General features: G+C 48.6%; 1 protein-coding gene across 1 annotated transcript in view; it reads right to left on the bottom strand.

Annotated features, from left to right (window-relative positions):
- Nucleotides 1-20433, bottom strand: part of CSMD2 (CUB and Sushi multiple domains 2) — a gene marked incomplete at its 5' end in the record, with an annotated part of 537662 nt that overhangs the window by 202417 nt on the left and 314812 nt on the right. The window contains 1 exon segment of the mRNA XM_079778373.1: nt 10829-11011. Within this exon segment, the coding sequence (XP_079634499.1) occupies nt 10829-11011 (183 nt within the window).

The following is a 20433-nucleotide window of genomic DNA, read 5'->3' as shown; positions in this document are numbered from 1 at the left end:
CTGTTTGTTCTGAACCCAAAGGCAAAAGCTGAAGTGAGCATGTCAGATATATCCTATTCCCCCACAAACAGCTCACAGCCCTGGTTTAGAGCCTAAGGCTGGGTCAGTTTATCCACGGAAGTAGCTAGCTGTGGTCCTAGAATGCATACACATGGCCTTTGGACTGGGTCCTGTGCTCAACTGTGTTTGCAGTTTAGTTATGGACAGATCCCTCGGCTGGAATGGGCTGAAATTTTGTTCATGTATGATCCTCCAAGAATCTAAGAATCTTCCAGTTGGAACTAGTCTTTCCTCCTCTATATTCTGGTGGCATTTTGTGGCCACATCTATTACTGCGAAAGCCCAAGACTGCTTTGTAATAAAAGCATGTGCTTGTCACACTCATTAGACTAGACTATGAGCTCTTGGAGGGCAAGAACCGTGTGAGAATCATGTCTGTTGCTCTCCCGATGCGGAGCACAGCAGTCCCCGCCCCCGACTGTGGCATTCAAATGAAACGAAAGGCGGGCAATCACAACATCAGTTACAATGTCAGAGTCCAAGACTGTGCCTCCCATTCCCCTCCATGAAGGTCAATGTTCCTTGGACTCCAGGAGGCTACCACCATCATAACAACTGTGTTAGGGCAGCCCCACCCTCCTAGCGATAACATCACCGTGGGCACCACTGCCCCACGCCTCAAGGGGCTGCCAGCTTGTCAGGTGAAGGAACCCCTCAGGGATGACCCTACAAGCAACTGGCACACGTGTGTTTTATATTAGAGGTTCGCAAACGTCCCCAACATCTAGGTCACCTAGGAAGAGTTTAGAATTACAATTCCTGGCCCTCATCTGAGACCTGCTGAATCAGAATTTCTGGCGATGAGGCCAGAATTCTGTATTTTTAAAAATAAACATATTTTTATTGATTTCAGAGAGAAAGGGAGAGGGAGAGAGAGAGATAGAAACATCAATGATGAGAGAAAATCATTGATAAGCTGCCTCCTGCATGCCCTACACTGAGGATAGAGCCCACAAGCCCCACACTGGGGATGGAGCCCACAACTCAGGCATGTGCCCTGACTGCGGATCTAACCGTGACCAGCCAGGCCAGAATTCTGTATTTTAAAAAGCCCATGAAATAAAATAAAATAAAATAAAAAGCCCATGAATGGCCCTAGCTGGCTTGGCTCAATGGATAGAGCGTTGGCCTGTGGACTGAAGGGTCCCAGGTTCGATTCCAGTCAAGAGCACATGCCCAGGTTATGAGCTTGATCCCCAGTAGGGGGCGAGCAGGAGGCAGCTGATCAATATTCTCTCTCATCATTGATATTTATTTCCCTCTCTGAAATCAATAAAGATATATTTTTTTAAAAAAAAAAGCCCATGAATGATTCTAATGATTAGCTGGGTTTGGGTCCATTTTAGACTGGACATGACCATCAAAGACGCCTGTTTCCCGTGACGTTCCTGCCTATGTAAACATAAAGAGAACAACCGATGTACGGGGCCCACACTGGCCTGGGAGGCTCTACTCCTTGGCTGTGCTGGCAGCCTCCTCTGCCAGCCATCCCTTTAGCCAGTGTTTGCCTGATGGGCCTTGCCCAGACACACGGAAGACCTTTATTCCACGGCTCACTTATTACAACCAGATCCTGAGCCAAGCGCAGCCAAGCCTGACAGTCACGGAGAAGTCCCATCCCCTCAAAGCAGTGTGGTGGGGTGTGTGTGGCTCTGTAGAGTCAGCATCTGGTGGGCTTCTGAGGAGCCCCACACCCACAGGCCCACACAATTTCAGGACCCTCCCTGTCTGCCACCCTGCCCTACCACGTGTGTCCCAGCTGTTTCTTGGTTTCCTCTCCATTCCCTGCTGTGAGGTCTTTCTGAAACTGCAGTTTCTGGCTGTGCAGGGACCCTGGATTCCCCCTGATGAGGGCCAAATCCAACCCCAGAGCCGCCTTCCCCCACAGGGTATCTGCCTATTTAAGAATAAATATACCAAGTGATATATGACCCCCACTGACCTGGTAGGGCAAATGTTGACTCTTGGACATTCTGTTAGAAGTGATGACAGCCACCCTTATCCCTTCACCCAGGGTCAGCCCTCCCAGTCCTGGCCTCGCTCGCAGGGGCTTACCCTTCCCAGGCTCCCCTGCGGTCCCAGCACCCTTCCCAGCCACACCTGAGTGCCCAGTCCCCAGTGCAGGAGCTCAGTCCTACCCTCCCCACCCCCAGCCACCACCGTGGACTTTCTGCTCAAGGAAATGACCCGTTTGGGTTCCTGGGGGCCCTACTACAGAGCACCCCCAACTCTGCATATCACTAGCGTAGTGAGACCACAGGTCTTTAGTGTTCTGGCTCCTGAGGGCTGGGTAACAGAGGGAGGGGCCCCAGAGCTACACATGCTGGGTTTCAATTTCCATGAATTGGCCTGAAATACAAATGTGGACCAAAGCAATGCCCAGGTCCCCTGCTTCTCTCCTGGGGCCACCTGGGAGTTAATGGGACCTTTAATGAAGCCTAGAGAAAGGAGACGAATGTCGCATCAGCAGAGGAAGTGCACACAGCTCTTATGGTGGCCTGGCCCCTGATCACAAGGGGTCCCCAGAAATCTTATCCCCCCCACACGGAGGCTGAGGCTTTCAAACCTCAGCTGATCCCAATTCTGGCTCCGAATATCTGAAAAAGGCAATTTCCAAGGACTCTAGCTATTGTGATCATCTTTTCTGGGCCAAAAGAGAGGCTGCTTGAAATTGCACTTGTCCCGGAAAATCTGGAATTATTTGTTTGCAGGGAATGCCAGGGTTCAGGTGCGGAGAGGAGAGAAAACAGAACACGCTTCACCTGTGTACGGGGCACTGAGGTCACGCAGGGAGAAAGGGAAAACCTGCCTATTAAAAAAATAAAGGTAGCTGGCGATGTATGTGACCTATATGAAGGAAACCACAAAGCCGTTATATTTAGAAAAATGAAAGTGGATGAACAAAAAGAGCGGCACGCCGTGCTTCTGGATGGGAAGGCTGTGCATTATAAAATGCCTATTTTCCTCAAGTTAATTTATAGTATAATAGGAGCGCACATACAACCTCTCAATAGGATTTTTTTTTTCACTCTGACAAAATGATTCTAAAATTAATCTTGAACAACAAACAGATGAGAATCACAATGAATGTTCTGAAAGAGAAAATAATTAAGGGAGAAAGGAGTCGTTCCCAGCTCTGCCAGATATTAGAACATATTCTAAAACAACAATTAAAATTATTCAATACCAGTGCAAAGATAGAAATAGAGCAGCGGAACAAAGTGGGGACTCAAGAAACAGACTTAACTACATTTGAGGATTCAGTGTGTGATAAAACAATTCATTTCCCTCAAATAAAAAGGGAACTGAATTACTTAATAAATCATGTTGGAAAACCACATAATAGTTGGCACAATATTATACATTCATCTAAATACACTCCAGATGGATTAACAAATTATATATTTTTAAAAAAATCAAATTGTCGAGAAATAACCCAAAATAGAACAAACTGTTTCTCAGGCATGTGGCGGAATGATAGTGTTGTCAGCTATGAAAAGAAATAAAAAATATTGAGCGATCTGTCTATATAAAAATGTAAAACGACTGTACAATGCAGACTAGCAAAAGAAAAAAGGAGAACAAGAGATTGGGAAATTATGTAGAAAAATGCCAAGAAGAGTTTCTATCCACAATATAGAAACAGCAGCGCCTTCAAACTAGAAAGGAAAATGCCAACACAACATTCTCGAAGCTGCAAGTCGGTACAGACAGTTGTTCCACAGGAATTGCTACACAGAGCTGGACCCAGACCAGCTGGACAAGGGCCAGGACTGGAGGCTCTGTCCAGGGTCCTGTGCTGAAAATCCCGACACCCTTTTCACACCTCTTACTCCACAGCGCCAGGCCTCTGGCCCACGGGTGCCCAGCAGGCTCTCAAACCTACTTCCACGGGCCCCACCTCCCTTCTTTCATCACGTACAGTTGACATCAGCCAACACTTTTAGGAAGCACTGCAAATCACGTATCCAGACTAGCAGTGCATGTGTGTGCACACACGTTTGTGTGTCTGTACACCCCCCTTTGCCCAGGCTCAAACCCCATGGCTTCTCTCAGAGCTCAGCACTGCCACTCGGATGGGCCCCTTTTCACCAGGGCCCCAACTCTGCCCCCCTGTCTTCCAGGCCCAGCTAGTCTAACAGCATTGACGTATGTCCATGCTCTGTGAGAAGAGGGGCTGTTGCCTCGCACGCACGCAATGCCTACGTGTTAAGTAAAAGAATGAGTCTTCATGGGGGCGATCCTAAACACCTCTGCATCACCAATGCTTTCTAGCTGAGAAACTACATTTTGAACCACACGAGCCCACTTTAATTTACATAATTATGTCTATCTTCTTGTTGGAGTGAGCTCTTTGAGGTCAAGAACTATGCCCCAATCATCTCTGAATTTGCAGCACTTATCATAACATTTGGCACGTTGCAGAAGTCGACAAGGATAAGCTGTAGGGGATATATGCAACTGACACCCATTAAAATGGCCATTATTAAAAGGCCACACAAATACTTGAGGTTTGGCAATGCTGATAAAGGTTACAAGTGATATATATAAACTCTATGAAGAAAACCACAAAGTTGCTTTATTTAGAAAGAAGATGAACACAAAAGAGAAACAGGCCACATTTCTGAGTGGGAAGGGCACGTATTATATGAATCTTATTCTTAACCTTAGCGCTTTTCTTGCTGGCATTATGAACTGGCACACACTATCGGGGAGCAATAAAAGACTGACAGCTGTTAGAGGGGAGGGGGTTGGACGGCGGGGTGAAAAAAAGGTGAAGGGATTAAGTAAAAAAAAGCAAAACCACAACAAAAACCAAAAATACTCAAAGACACAGACAACAGTATGGTGACCACAATAGGGAAAGGGAGGTTAGAGGAGGCAGAAGAGGGTAAAGGGGGGATAGATGGTGATAGATGGAAACTTGACTTTGGGTGATGAACACACAATACAATATGCAGATGATGTATTATAGAACTGTACACCTGAAACCTATATAATTTTATTAACCAATGTCACCCCAATAAATTAAAAATTAAAAAAAGAAAGCACAGCAGCCATTCCAGAGGGGAAAAAGAGTCAGTACATCAGGAGTTATAAAAAGGTTCCTACCCTGGCCCAACAACCTCACGCCTAGAAATAATTCAAGAGAAGAAAAAAATAGCCATAAGCATGAGGATGGTCATTAGAGCCTTACGGAATATAACTGAACATAACTGGCTAAGCAATGGTCCATTCACTAGACAGACTAGTCTTCAGATGTTAAGAACGATAACGATGAAAGACGTGTAGAAGCCTGGCAAGATATGCAACACAATGTGAGCCTTAAAACACAGAATGCAAGATGGTATGCTCACTTTGATTAACACCACGTGAAATATGCGTGTACATGGGTAAGAATAAAAGAATGGCCAAATTTGAAATGGGTTTGGGTTTTAGGATGCGAAATTAAGAGTATTGTATTTATTTAACCTTTTAAATTTATTTAAACTTTTAAAGAGTAGAATGTACCAAAAGCCCGTGTTGCTCCAGATACTTGTTGAAATGGAGTTACACACATTGTATAGGACATGGTGCTAAGAAACTCCCCCTTCAACCTCCCTGAGCAGGCTCATCCCCAGAGGTCCTCCAGTTTAGAATTTGACCAGCAAGAGTCATACTCTCTTATGCAGTTGACCTTGTACATAGCAGGTGCTCAATAAATCAAAAATGGGTGGATAAATGGATGAGGAGAAGGGATGAGAGAAAGTCAAGATTAGGAAAAGGCTTCTACACTGGTATAGTGCCTACTGGTATGTACACAACACTGACATACTTTCCACAAAGGTTATGGATCTCGCCCTCATGAATTTAAGTCTTGTTATCTCTGTTACTGAGTTATGGGATTAACTCAGCCAAAGATTAGCTTCCGTACTCTGGCCTAGTACTTTTGCCTAAGACTTCTTGCCCTTGCTGCTGCAGATGACTCCTTGGGTTCTGGAAATTGGGTGCAATGGAGAGATGGCAAGATTAGGAGTAGGAACCTGCTCTGCCACAGTTCAAATTCCAGCCCATCACTTAATGGCTCCATAACCTCTGAGCTAGTGATCTTGTTTCCTTGGAATTTGCTTTCATCTATAAAATGAGAGAATAAAAATTCCATTAAGTTATAGGGAAGAGTCACATCTTCCTAAGGACATAAAACATCTAATAAATATCGGCATCTGCCCCTACCCCACGCTTTCTCACTGTCACAATTCTATAGATCCCTGAGTTTGGTGATAGCCTCACTTAAAATGCAAATACCCAGATTTCTTCATATTTGGAATCTGGTAAGACTAAATTATCCTAGACCAGTGCTTCCTGATCTTGGGTGGTGTTTTCCCCAGGCCTGTTACAACTGTTGGAGGGGCATGTGTGTGGGATGCTGACTTCGAGTGGGTAGAGGACAGTGGTCCTTCTGAACATCGTGCAGCACACGAAGCTGCCCCCAAAGAATCAGCTGGTCCAAAATGTCAGTAGTGATGAGGTTGAGAATACTGATGAACCTATGACCCAATCCACTCCTCTGTCCAGCAATGTGTGTATATGTGTCCTGGGGTGGGGGTTGCATTGGGGGAGAACTCTAGAGGACTAGTCAGGAGGTACTAGGAGAGGACATTTCCCACAGCATCTCTGTGTAGAACACCTTCCTTTACCCCCAACCCAAGCCCTATTTCTGCTGTGACGTTTTCTTTGAGCACCCAAGGACCCACTTCTCCCTCCTTGGTCTCTCGAGATTTATAACTTCCACTGTGCCCATCCCAGGAGGCCCTGCCCTCATCTTTCACAGTTGCCATAGACAGGAGGAACTGAGCAATGAGGACCCACCCTGTCTCCTGGTGGTTTACAAGATGGTGAAGGCAAGCTTACATTTCTGCAGTCTCAGCTTATCTCTGGGTTAAGGCTGTTTTATAACTGCTTTTGAAAGTAGCTGCTAATGGACTGATAATTGGTTTCCTGGCTATTTTATGAAGTGTGAAACACTCTGCTAGCCCATCAACAAAGCATCAAGTATTGTGTCAACCACCCACCACCAGAGTTATTTGTATCTTCCTCATTGTCTCTCTTCTTATGGAGGAATCAGGGGAATGGTTGCATGGGAAAGGCTCTCTATGCTTTTGTAAGAAAGGGGATGAAATATCAGAGTGTGGAGCAGGTGAAGAACAAGTGCACCCTGGCCAGAGATTTCTCCCAGGACACCACGCTGAGCACATTCCCAGGCAGACTCAACAGCTGTGAACCCAGTGCACGGTGCTTGGCACAGCACAGACACTCAGTAAATCCTGTTGAATGGATGGAGAGCGGTACTGCTTCCAACTGAGTCTGAGCAGGGATCCCTGGACATGTGAATTAACCAGGGAGAAAGACAGACTCAGAGGGAGGACGCTGGCTCCACCTCTTCTTTCAAAATGCTATGCACTGTGAGAAATATCATCTTCTTTAAAAACCTCGTGGAAAAAGACCATCTATTGAGCATCTACTACTGTGAGGGCAGCTCAAAAGCCAACACAATTATTCTGAAGTCTCTGCTGGCTACAGAAGATGTGCTGAAACATGAAGGAAAGCGTGCGTTTGTGCAGTCTCGGCAGGGCGATTCTCAGGAAAGGAGTTGTTTTTGAAGAAAATGTTTCAAGGGAAGAACAAGGCACTGCTTTCCACTTTGGGGGAAAATTGTTCAAAGAAATCTGAGCCATGAAGATATTTCCCCAATCTCCTTCTTAATTTCCAGGAGGAAAGAACAGTATTGTTTGCTAAGTATTGCATTAATATTTATTGTGACTAGCGCGGGGCAAAATTTCAGGCACTTAAGCTGACTTTCGCTGGAGAGGCTTTTGCATTTACATTATGATGGCTTTATAAAACACAGGGACTGACTGTACTTTTTATACTTTTATAGATGCTCACAGATGTCCCTTTCCTATTGATCACATCATCATATATTTGATCTGGGGTCAGGAGCAGAACACCAAAGTTTAACATTATCCCTCATTCAAAGTGTGACGTGCTGTGTGAATGACCCATTTTAGGAAATGGTCTCCAAGCATTTATTGTGAAAAATGTGAGAACTGCTCATGTCACGGTTCTCTTTTTCTTTTTTAATCCTCACCTGAGGATATTTTTTCATTGATTTTAGAGAGAGTGAAAGGGAGAGACAGAGAAAGAAACATCAATGTGAGACAGACACATCTATTGGATGCCTTTGCACACACCCCAAACAGGGCTCTGGATGGAGCCTGCAACCCAGGTACATGCCCTTGACCGGAATCAAACCTAGGACCCTTCAGTCCGTAGGCTGATCCTCTTTCCACTGAGTCAAACCGGCTAGGGTGGCCCTTTTTTCCTGTAAATATAATCATAGAAGCTTAGAATTCTTGGAGCCAGAATGGAGAGTTATCTCTTGGATACATTAGTAAACCAAAATCCAGAGCAAAGGTGTCCTGGCCACTGTCATGCAGCTGAGCCAGGATGAAGAAACATGTCTCCGATTTTGAATCCAAAATTTTCTCAAGACTTGCTCATCACCATCCTTTCACCATTCATTAGCCTGTGAGCCACCCCATCCCCACCCCCACCCCCACCCCCCGAGGGCACAGCCTAGAACCCCTGGAAATAGCGACTCGGGGGTTGGGAACTCGGTGGAGCTGCCAGATGGCGCCCCTCACTTTCATTAAATACAAATGCAACCTTGCTGTGTGGCGCAAAGGCCTGGGGCCAACCGGCGCTCTCTGGCCTCCTCCACTGAAGCCATCATCCCTGAGACGTGAGCTGTGTCCTGCTCCGTCCAAATGACCAGGAAAACCTGAGTGATGGGACTGCCTTGGGATGCCATCCTGCTAGGTCTCAGAATCATCCAGAAAAAGAGACGCTGTACTGGCCCCCAGAGCGCCTGCCTGCTTCACTGTTCTCATCAATAAGCCCAGGGCCCCTACGCTTTATTTACACCACAGAGAACACTGCCTGGTACTCGCCAGGACAGTTCTGCCCTCTTCTTCACAGCTGTCTGCATCAGCTCCCAGCGCTCCGGAAGCTGCCAGCTTTGCTCCTGGAAACGAAGGGCCTGCTGGTCCTCTGCCCTTACTGAAGGTTCTAGAAAGATCTCCTAAAACTACTCCTAAGAGCCAAAGGGTCAAGTAAATCCTGGGAGGTCTTGCGTGACAGCCCAATCTCCCTCTCTCCAGGTAGCATTCTGCTACATCCAGGTCTCAGTTTGTGGGGCATGGAACGTGATCCAGCTCGGAAGTAGCTGGCTGGTCTGCCAACCACTTTATTCCCATCAGCTCTTGGCCCTGGAGGCCCGGCCCTTTCCAGTTGCTTTATGTACTTGGATTTCAGAGATGAAGCCCCATAGTACCCTGGACTCCCATAGCTTGTGCCTTTACCTTCTGAAGCCCTACCTCCAACCTGCCCAGCGGAGCTCCACTCCACTCACCGGCTCCTGCCGTGAGGGACAGGGGGAGGAGAGGTCTCTGACTGTCAGGTCCCTTGCTCCTGTGCTCCCTGAGCTGCTTCCTGCTGGCTCTACCCCTCCAGTCCCCTTGGTGTGCAGTGTGCTATGAGGTGAACACTGCCAGGCACTCTATTCTAACCATGTCAGGCCACAGAGATGGGCAGATTTCATGCAATTTTATTATTTTCAATAAGAGTGATTTGTTTAATGTGTACCTAAGAGTGATTTGATCTTTAAACCTCTGCAAGAATTTTTACATAAACTCACAAGTCATCAAAAATGCTGGGTTAAACTAAACAAAGTGATTTTTCTGTTGTTGTTTGAAAAGTATAATCACAATGATGTGACCCAACTCACCAATTCATACACCAAACTCTCAGTCAGCACGGATGTTCCCTGAGCCTCTAAGGTTATTCCCTCCCCCAATCCTGAGGGCCACCGTGCCCTCGTATTCAGCACTCAGAGGCTCCAAGAAGCTGGCTGAGAAGAGCAGAGGGTCAGGCTGTCTGCCCTTCCCCGAGAGAAGCAGATTGAAAGAGATGGAGAAGGCTGGGCAGTGAGGGTTGGGGGAAGAAGTGACAGCTCAGAAAAGCTGGATCCTTGGATTTCTCAATAGAGACCAAGCCTGCACCACTCTTAGTTACACACAGTCCCCTCACACTTGCCAAACCCGCTGGGACCCTGGACTTCAAGTATTATTTGCGTTGAAAGAATGACCATCCCGTCAAAGAAGAAAGATGGGCCTCCTCATTATTTCCATAGAACAGAGCACTCAACTCCAACTTTCTTGCCAAAAGATCAATAATCCAAAGACAGCTTGATCCCCACCCTCCCTAAATCAAATCCAAGAGGAAGCAGTTTGAGAAATGCCATGGCCATGGCTCCCCACAGCACTCAGAGGCTGGTACAGAGTCCAATCTGACAGACTTACTAGTCCTTTCCACCCTGGCTTGACTGTCTGGTGTCACTGGTGGCAACGAGGGTGAGGAGGAAATGTCTGGGTCTGAGCCTAGTGAACTGAGCCCCAGTGGCCTATACCTTGCTCTCCAGGATCACCAGGGAGGGAAGATGGCATTGAAGAAGGACCCCAAATGTCAAGGGCAACCCTTCTCAGTGCTACAGTCTACGTCACTGCCAGAAATGAGGACCCCACCAGCAGTGTTGTGAGGAATAGAAGAAACCAACCAGAGTGATGTCGTTAGGATCTACAAGGTTCCCAAGGATGGGGCCCCTGGAATAGCTGGGATTGGCCCTTGCCTCTGGGCGGAGACCCCGCGTGGTCCCCTCCTGCTCACTTACACACGCAGCCTGGCTTCTTAGCCGACCACTGGTTATTCTTTTGGCACGTGATTGCCTTCTGCCCCACCAGCTCAAAGGCAGGCTGGCACTCAAACTTGAGTGTGTCACCGTGGCGAAAGCGAGAGCCTTCCCTCTGGCCATAGGCAGGCACGCCGGGGTCGCCGCAGCTGCCCTGCTCGATCTCTGAAAGACAGGAAGACAAGAGAACAGAGACAAAAGTTGACTTCATTCCCTTGTGGAGCTGCAGCTCCGCAGCCACGAGTCAGTGCTTCCAGTGACACAGGCAGATCTTCGGTGAGCAACCCTGCCTCCTGTCAAACGCCCAAGGCCCTGTCCACAGAAAGTGTTCTTAGGTGCTGGGATGCTTTCATTCCGGGAAGGTGTGTCTGCCTCCTTCTTGGGATGCCTGTCCCACCCGCTGACAAGCCCCCAAGTTTGGAGACTCTCTTGCTGAACTTGACTCTGCATTTGTATTCCTAATGCCACCTGACAGATCTTGAGTGCAGTCCGTTCTGGAGTGGCAGCGGCAGGCACGAGATGAGAAGGCAGCTGATGCTTGGCTGCCGGCCTCTCCCCAAACCAGAGATTGAGAATCAATACTGGCTGCTTTCTGATAGGGAAGCACTTGCATGAAGATATATATTTTTTTTAAATTCAATTTGAGATGGTAGCAGGTAAAATGAAACAAATGCCTTGTTAGCTATGCTTTTAAGTTTATCTGATTCAACAGTGGGGAGTCAGACTTGGGCTGGGCTCCCTGGGACAGTTCTGGGGCCTGGACTCAGGGGGCACAATGGGCTGGCTGCCTCACGGGAGAGTCATTCAGGACCCAGGCACCCCAGGAAAGGAATCTGTCCTCACCAAGACCTTGGAGTTTCCTCCGGAGGAGACACCCCCACTTCCACCAGCCTTGTGTTTGGTGCTGTGAGAGATGATGGTGGAGGAGGCCTGAGGGGAGGGCGGGGAGGAGAGAAGAGAGAGGGCGGGGAAGAAGCTCTGCTCCCAGGGAGGAAGGCATTCTGAGAGAAATATAGGGAGTAATAAATGAAATGACAGATGGTAGGTGAGGACTGGAAGAGCCCCATGATTTGGGAGAGGGCTGGAGTAATGGGAGGTTTTTGGACACCTTCCCAGGCTTGTCATGCCAAGGGGAACCTGGCTTTTCTGTAGACATCATTATGGGCTGCCGGGAGCCACAGTCCCCAAAGTTTCCGTGTGTGACCTAACAGGCAGCTCTGTGCACTGCCTTATATGGGCGGGCACTTGGTTGTCACATTCATGTTTTTCCCCAAACCAGGCCTCCAGCTCCTTGCTGAGAACTGGCAGAAAGAAGGGTGTGTGTGTGTGTCTGTCTGTCTGTCTGTCTGTCTCTCTCTCTCTCTCTCTCTCTCTCTCTCTCTCTCTCTCTCTCTCTCTCAAACATCTAGGGTCCTTGGGTGTGAGGGAGAGTGGGTGGACCAGGCCAGGTGCCAGGTCTAAGGGTTCATGTACAGATCGGCTCTCCCATTTCTCATCTCACACGTCCTCTGGGCCTCACCTTCTACACACACACGTGCTGAAAGCACCTCCGATCCTCTCTGATGCTGGCTTTCCTGTGCAGGGCCTGGGGGCACACACGGAGGCACTCCCGGGAAGGCGGTGGCTTTGCTCTAGGTCCCCGAACTGCAGGGTCTCCAAGGGAAGGTAGAAGGGGCCCCTGGGACAAATCAATCTGGAGAAGCAAGCAGCAAGGCCCTCCTTCTTCTAGGGGTTCCCTTTTTCCTGGGGTGTGAGACCCTGGCAAGGACTGTCACTGCAGGCATTCGGAGACCTAACAGAAGTTACCCAGCATCTGAAGACAGAGCTGAATCCTACTCCATAAGCTAGGTCCCAGACCTAAGGTTTCTTAGTGAGGTCCCACCGTGCTGTAGAAGATACACATGTGGGGTACACCTTCAATGTCCCTGCCAACAGCTGTTGTCTGAGGGTGTGATCAGCTCAAGAGAACCAGTGTTCTCAGAGGGAGGAAGGAATCTGCCAGCTCTCCCCCAGGTGTAGGTATGGGTCTTTCCCCATGCCCACATCCACCCCATTTCTGCGTCAGTGCCACCAGAGCATGTAATGAGCACCTGCTCTGTGCCAGTCCCTGTGCTGGAGACCAGAGATCTGGACTTGGGTCCTGCTGTCCATGGCCAAACAACCTAGTTGTGATACGGCGAGGGAGAAGGTATTTATGACACTGTGTGATTGTGCTGCAGAAGGGCCCAGAAGGATAGATACCTAGAGGGTGGGGCTGGAAATAGGATATGGGGAGTGAGGCACTAACCTTGGGCACAAAACTTCAGGAGTCAGCAAAAGCTCAGGAACCAACACCATATCTTAGTGTAATATTTTTTTAGGAACTCAAAATTAATGACTAGGAATGCAACCCAACATTAAGAAAAGTACCAAGATCTAAACTGAAGACCAGATCTGACCTTGCACTTGGATGACTCACCTCACTGGTCTCACCCTAGTCCTCATCATCAGAGCCTGTGGTTATTTCAAATGCTGATGTTTTTAATCATCGACATTTTTCATTAATCTTGATTTTAAAATTACATTAAAGTATTTGTATTAATTACTGAATTTTTTTTGGCATCCTTCACCTCCTTTAAATTTTATGCCCAAGGTGAGTACCTTGCTCCCCTCACCCCAGTCCCAGCTCTGGCATCAGGGAAGGCTTCTTGGAGGAGGTAATGTCTAAGCTGAGATCTGAAGCCTGGGCAGGAGCCAGCAGGTGAAAGGACAGGGGGATTCATTGCAGCATCATTTACAATAGCCAAGACATGGATAGATGAATGAATAAGGAAAATGTAGTGTGTACACACACACACACACACACACACACACACACACACACACACACACACTGGAACATTATTCAGCCATAAACAAGAAGGAAATCTTGCCATTTGTGACAAAATGGATGAAAGTTGAGGGCATTATGCTAAGTAACATAAGCCAGACAGAGAAAGATAAATACTGTATGATCTCACTTATACATGGAATCTAACAAATCTAAACTCATAGAAACAAAGAGTGGAGCAGTGGTTGCCAGGGCTGGGGGATGGGGGAATGAGGAGATATTGGTCAAAGGGTACAACGTTCCAGTTATAAGATGAGTAAGTTCTGGAGATGTTATGCACAGCATGGTGATTATAGTTCACAATACTATATTGCATATTTGAAAGTTGCTAAAAGAGTTGATGTTAAAAGTTCTCATCACACACACACAAATTGTTAACTATATGAGATGATGGTTGTGTTAGCTAATCATATCATGGTAACTATTTTACATTATATACGCATATCAAGTCATCATGTTGTACACACACTTACACAGTATTATCTGTTAATTGTATTTCAGGGAAGCTGGGGGAAAAGAGAGGAATGAGAGGGAGAGAAGGGAGAAGAAGCACCCTTGAGGTGGAGATGAGGCCATGCAAAGTCTCAGTGGTAAGACTGTAGGATTGCAATGACAACAGTGATACTAACTAGCTAACAGCTGTTATAACTAATAACTCCGGTGCTGATTATGTGCCGGCAGCCACTTGGAGCACTGTAGATATATTGACTCATTTCATCCTCACAGCAACCCTGAGAGGTAGGTACTATTATAGCCGTTTTAAAATGAAGGAAACTGAGGCACAGATCAATCATGTAAGGCCATAGAGCTAGAGAATGGTGGATCAAAAATCCAAATGGGTTGAATGGTCCTAGGGCTCCTAACCACTGTGCAATATTGCCTTTCTACACACAAGGTACTGTCGGCAAGGTGCTGAGAGATGAGGCTGGAGAAGGCAGCAGGGCCAACCCATGAAAGGGCCTGTGAGATCTGCTAATAAGACTGAGCTACAGATAACAGGCGACTGGGAGTCCACAAAGGAGTCCATTCTATTTAGCATTTCATATTGTACATTCTGAAAGATCACTCCGACTGTTGTCTGGAGAACAGTCAGGAGCAGTCATTCTGGAGGCAGAGGGATCATTCATTTAACAAATGCCTGCGTGTCTACTTAGTGAGGCACTGCGCCCAGCCCTGGGGGTTCACAGAGAATGGGGCAGACATAGCCCCGCCTCTCTGGAGCCTCCATTCTAGGGGGAGGCTCACAGTAATCTGGGAGGTGTTCTGGTAGCATCCCAGACTGGGCTCTAGCAGAGGGGATGGAGAGAGATAGAAAGATCTGGAGGCCTAAAGCTGGAAGAAGCCATAGGCCCACTGAGAGTGAGGTTACAGGGGATAAGGGAGAGGCATGGGTCTACAGTGACATGAGGGTGGGCCTTGGACCCTGGGTGTGCTTCCACTAAGATAAGAATGCAGGAGGAGGGCCAGGTATGGGGGTCAGCAGTAGGGCATGCTGAGTGGACACAGGTACCTCCAAGTGGACACAGCTAGTAGAAAGTGGCCTCATGGTTCGGTCTTAAGTGCAGGAGAAAAGTCTGGTCCAGAAATATAGAATTTGGATTCAGCTCACAGATGATAAAAGAAGCCATGAGAAGGATGAGACCATCCAAGGAGAGTGAGAAGAGTTGTCATTCCAGGACAGAACAGTTAGGAACACTGTAGGGACCAGCACAATGTTAGATTAAATCCTGGGGAAAGTGGGGTCACAGAAGCTTAGAGAAGAATGAGCTTCAAGGAGCTCAACAGCATCGCATGCTGCAGGGAAGTTTACACAGGACTGAAAAGCAGGTTAGTGAAGGTCAGTGGCGAATTAGCGGGGAGTAGACTGAACGTAACAATGGGACCAACACCCAATGGGAGAAGAGGAAGATGATACAGGAAGAGTGGATGCCACTTAAAAATGGCATTTCCTGGAAGTGACAGAATGGAGAGAAGTTAGGTGGGAATACATGAGGAGTATGGACTTAAGGGGGCAGTTGATAATATTTTTAAGATGTGAGAAACCTAACCATGTACAAATGCTAGGGAAGGAGAGAGAGAGATAGAAATAGAGATAAAGATAGAGACAGACACATAAAATATAGAGGCAGATGGAGAGGATGAGAGATATCACATAGTTAGCTGAAGATATGGAGGAACAAAGGCGTGAGACTCTAGAGAAGGCAGGAGGAACGGGCTCCCTTGTGCCCCACTGCCCTGCCTAAAGTCACTTGCTGGGGGAGGGCCTGAGAGACCTGGGGACTCTCGGGGGAACGAGGGAAGAGGTGATTGCAATGAGTGTTGAGGTAGGATCCCAGAAGGCTAAAGGAGATCCTATGATGATGACACAGGCTCTGTTTTCTAAGTAAAGGAGGAGGTCATGGTCTTTGCTGAAAGTGAGCAACCAATCCTGGGGAGGAAGGTTTGATGTTGACAAGAATGTCTGAAGCAATCACTCTGGAGAAGAGGAAATCAGGGCTGGATGGACTGCCATGCACCTCTGGGGCCCGAGGAGGTGGAGATGCCTCATTTACAGGGACACCAAGAGCAGGACTATGTGACTTGTCCCAGAAGCCCTCAGTGATGTGGATCCCGCAGAAATGGAGGAAGGGCAGCAAGACTGATTGAGGGGCGGGTTGGGTTTGGAGAAATGGAAGGACAATGGGGCAAGGAGTTGGGGGTATTGTTAAAATAATGGCTGAGGGGTTACCCAAGGGCTTAGGCTAAATGAAAAAAGAAGTGAGAAGAGCAGGTGTGGGGTGGAGAATCGAGAGGTCAAGGGAAAGATGATGAACAGGAGCGGGGGTGGGGGTGGGTGGGTGGAGGGGGTGAGGAGCAATGAGTGGGGAAGCTAGAGAGACAAAGGATGCCAGAGCAGATGGGTGGAGTTAAGATTTCAGAGGTGCTGGAGATCAAGGTCTGGCTGGAGTGCACAGAGAGGAAGTGAGAAGATAAAAACACTGAGAGGCAAGGTGATAACCGGAGTAGAGAGGAAGAGACTGGAGATGTTCATGAGGAGGGTAGAAAGTGGCACAGGTGGAAGGAGACAACGTAAGGTCAAAGGAGAAGGGTTTACACAGGTGGAATAGATGGGAGAGTGAGCACATGAGCCCAGCTCCCCAACAGACATTCATGGCCGGGGGGCATGAGTTGCTTGCACTGCAGAGGGCCATAGGGTAATGATGACCTCAAGGGGAAGTCAGGTTTAAGAGGGCTTTTGGCAAAGAGGTGCAAGGCATTGGAGAGGGGAATGTAAAGACCGCAGAACCAGGATTGGGTGGCGGGGAGAGGAAGAACAGAGCAGCTTGGGAGCTCCTTTCAGGAAGGCAGAGGGGGCTGGTGCCTGGCTTCTGTCCCTCTGACACCCCGTCTTGATCTGGGCCTTCCTTCCAAGCCAGGCATCAACCCCTGCTGGGAACACAGGGACCAAGGCCCCGTGTCTTTCTGCAGATGACTCCCTGTGCTCTACTGCTCTGCCTGAAAAGTGCTTGACCTTGACCTTCCTGGTCAGGTGCTGACCACGTCCGATGTTAGGGCCCAGAAGTGCAAATGGATAAACCAAATTCTGACTTGGAGAAAATCATGCATGCAATTCCCTGTTGTCTGGCCTAATGTAATTCCATTCTATAATGTTTATCTCCCTCTCTCTCTCTTTGCCTACCAAAAGCAAGCTGGGGACACGAGATGAGCGCTTCACAGACGCCTCCGAGTTCCATCACGCTGGCCCTCGCTCAGCCTATTTGCTTTCCCCGTTCTCAGCGGTGCTATTCCTATCATCTGTGATCAACCTCAGTCTTCTCCCAGGTTTTTCAATTTCTAATACCAAATTGCAGCCCTCTTTTATGACAATGTCTGTTCAGTGGGAACTGCGTCATGTGTCGCCATAAATTCTCCATTTGATGTGCTCCAGGGAAGGGCAGCGCTGCTTGCAGGGAGGAGGGGTGTCCAAGCTTGGGCTGCGATTTGGTGCCTTTACAAATGGATGCGACTTCATTGATTCCTTCGTTTATTCACTGTTCTCTCAGCCGGGGCCTGGCGTCCTCACCTCGCCCTTTCATATTCCCACGCCTCACACTGTAGACTGCAGTGTGAGAGGTTGCCTCCTCAAAGATGCCCCCTGGACCAAGCAGCCTGGATGCTCCCCATTTCCTTTCCTCTCTTTGCACCCCGTTCTCTTCCTTCATAGCACTGACTGTCCTTCCTAAGTATTCACCTATTTATTTTATTAGCTACTGTTCTAGATGTCGGGGGTACAAAAGTGGGGAAAAAGGACAAAAATCTCCACCCCCATGGAGCTTAACTGCCTCTTCCCTCGATTCACCCACTCAGCCCCTTCCCCCGCCTCCGGCTGCCAGGCTGACCTTGTTTCTTGTTCCCACCCAAGGTGCGTCCTATGAAGGTGGGCATTGGTTCTGTACTGTTGCTCACTCTGCACCCAGCACCAACACAGTGCCTGGAACACAGAACATTCTGTTCAGTGTGTGAGTCCAGCTAACATTTATTGCATGGGAACTGCCAAATGCCACGGTCAGCACTAGAGACACAGAGCAGCCCCACCCATGGCCCTGCCGTTGGAGAACCCTAGTCAGGTGGGTGTGGGGATAATTACAGCATAAACGATGAGGGCAGGGGAGGAGGTGTGCCTCTGACCGCAGAGCCTCTGGGAGAGCAGGGGGCAGTGCAGGCCTTGGGGCTGGAGGAGGCTTCCAGAGGTGGCCCAAGCCAGACCTGGAATCAGCCTGATCTCGCCTCCCCTCTCATCCAGTCCTCATTAACACCTCACGTGGCTCCTCCTCCTCCACACATCAGGCCCTGAGCCCTCGCCCTTCTCCCACTCCTCAGTCTCCCCTCCCAATTTCTCACCTGGATGGTGGCACCAGGCAAGAGTGGGTCCCCTGCTTCTTCTCTCTCTTCTGAACTATAAGCAGCGTGAGATCGCTCAGAAATAAAAATCCATTTATCACCATGTCCTGCTCATTGATTCTCTCCTAGCTTCCGAAAACCCTATCTCCTCCGCAGGGCAGGACCTTCGCCTAGGCCCTCCACCGCAGCGTCATCTTTGGCCATCACTGACCTTGAGCTTTGTACACCACAAAACTGAGCGACCTGTGGGAGGGCAAGATAGAGCGCCGGTGACGAGCGAGGGCTCTGGTGGCAGTGAGTGCTGGGCCGAAATCCTGGCCCTGCACTAAGGAGTAGACCTGGAACCCATTTCTCATTCTCTCCGAGTCCCAGTTTTGTCATCTGTAAAATGGAAGTGGTGATAACAACCCCCACCTTACAGGGTTGTTCTGAGGATTTAATGAGCTTGTGCATATAAGACAACTGTCAAAATGTCCGGCACATGGCACGTACCCAGGAACCAGTAGGTGTTACCTCACTGTCAGGCTTGGCCTGTTGTTGGCAGAGCCCAGCTGGCTCTCCTGTGGCTCTAACTTGGCACCTGCTGTCCCTCGGCTCTCGAATGAACACCTCTGCTTGTCTGCCAGACAAAGCGTCATCATTCATGTCAGCCCCAGTCCTGCCCAGGCTGAGATCTTGCCTAGGATGTCCCGGCCGAGCCAGGCGCTCTCTCCCACTCCCAGCCCCTGGGAAGACTTCCTGTTACAGCTGTGGCTTTGGCTTAATGATTCTCCCTGTGAAATGAAAAGTTTCTTGAGGACGGAGAGAGGGTTTTTGAAATATCTCCTTCCAGCTTCTAGTAGAGTGCAAGGCACAGAGGAGACATTCGGTAAGTGTTTGAGGGATGACAGGGGAGGATGGAGAGAAGCAGGAAAGGAGACTCGGAGGAAGGGAGCGTCGTGTCGGAGAAGAGTTGGAACTTCAATGCGGCAGGAAGTGATGAAGAGGGACGAGGTCAGCTGGTCTGACCGAGACCACAAGAGCCTGGTTTAAGGGCTGAAAGTTTGTTTATGCTTTATTTTGTACACTGTCAGTTCTTCAAGGCCGGGGGTTTGATGATGCTCTCTAGAGAGCAGGAGGGATGCGTGTCTACAACCAAGCACAGTCTTGCGCATACTAAGTGCCACACCGATCCATTGTTCAACCAGCGCAAACCCCTGGCGAGTGACTGGGCATATTTGGTGCATTAAGATGACCCCTGGGCATACCTGGATCTCATGGATTGACTTAGAACCACATCCCACTCCACGTCTCCTTCTGATGGGAAGGGCACAAGGAGGCAGGAGACACAAAGCACCTGCATGTGTACTGTGGGGTATTTGTGCACCTCTCTCTGCACATGACTTTCACAGACAGGACGGAAGTGTGGGTGGCTGAAGTGGCTGACATGCTTCTTTCCTCACCTCCTTCCTCCACAGTGCTGTCCTGGGCATGTGACAGGCTGACGCAGGTTAAGGGAAGGGGTGAATATGGACAAGTAGAATATCTAGGTGGCCTCGAAGCTGTCTGCATTTGCCCCAAACTGGAGCTTGCCATTTGCAAAAGCCCCGGTATTTGGTGAGTACATCTCAGGGACAAATCATTTCCTGTCAAATTTTAATGCTGCGGCATCCTCTGGCTGTTTGTCACCCTACCCCCAAGGGCCAGGACAGAAGGGTTTTCCTGAGAGGAGGCAGTAAACTCTAGCTCCCGGTGCCTGAGGAGGCCTTAAGGGTATCATGGAAACTCAGTGTCTTTGGAACATGGCTGGTGCCATTCTTGAAAGAAGTAAGAAAGTTTGGTCTTCTGTGCTTATGGG

The sequence above is a fragment of the Cnephaeus nilssonii genome (genome assembly GCF_951640355.1).
Source record: "Cnephaeus nilssonii genome assembly, chromosome: 7".
Taxonomy (NCBI): domain Eukaryota; kingdom Metazoa; phylum Chordata; class Mammalia; order Chiroptera; family Vespertilionidae; genus Cnephaeus; species Cnephaeus nilssonii.
The sequence above is the reverse complement of the archived record's forward strand: the minus strand, read 5'-3'. Positions and strand labels throughout refer to the sequence as shown.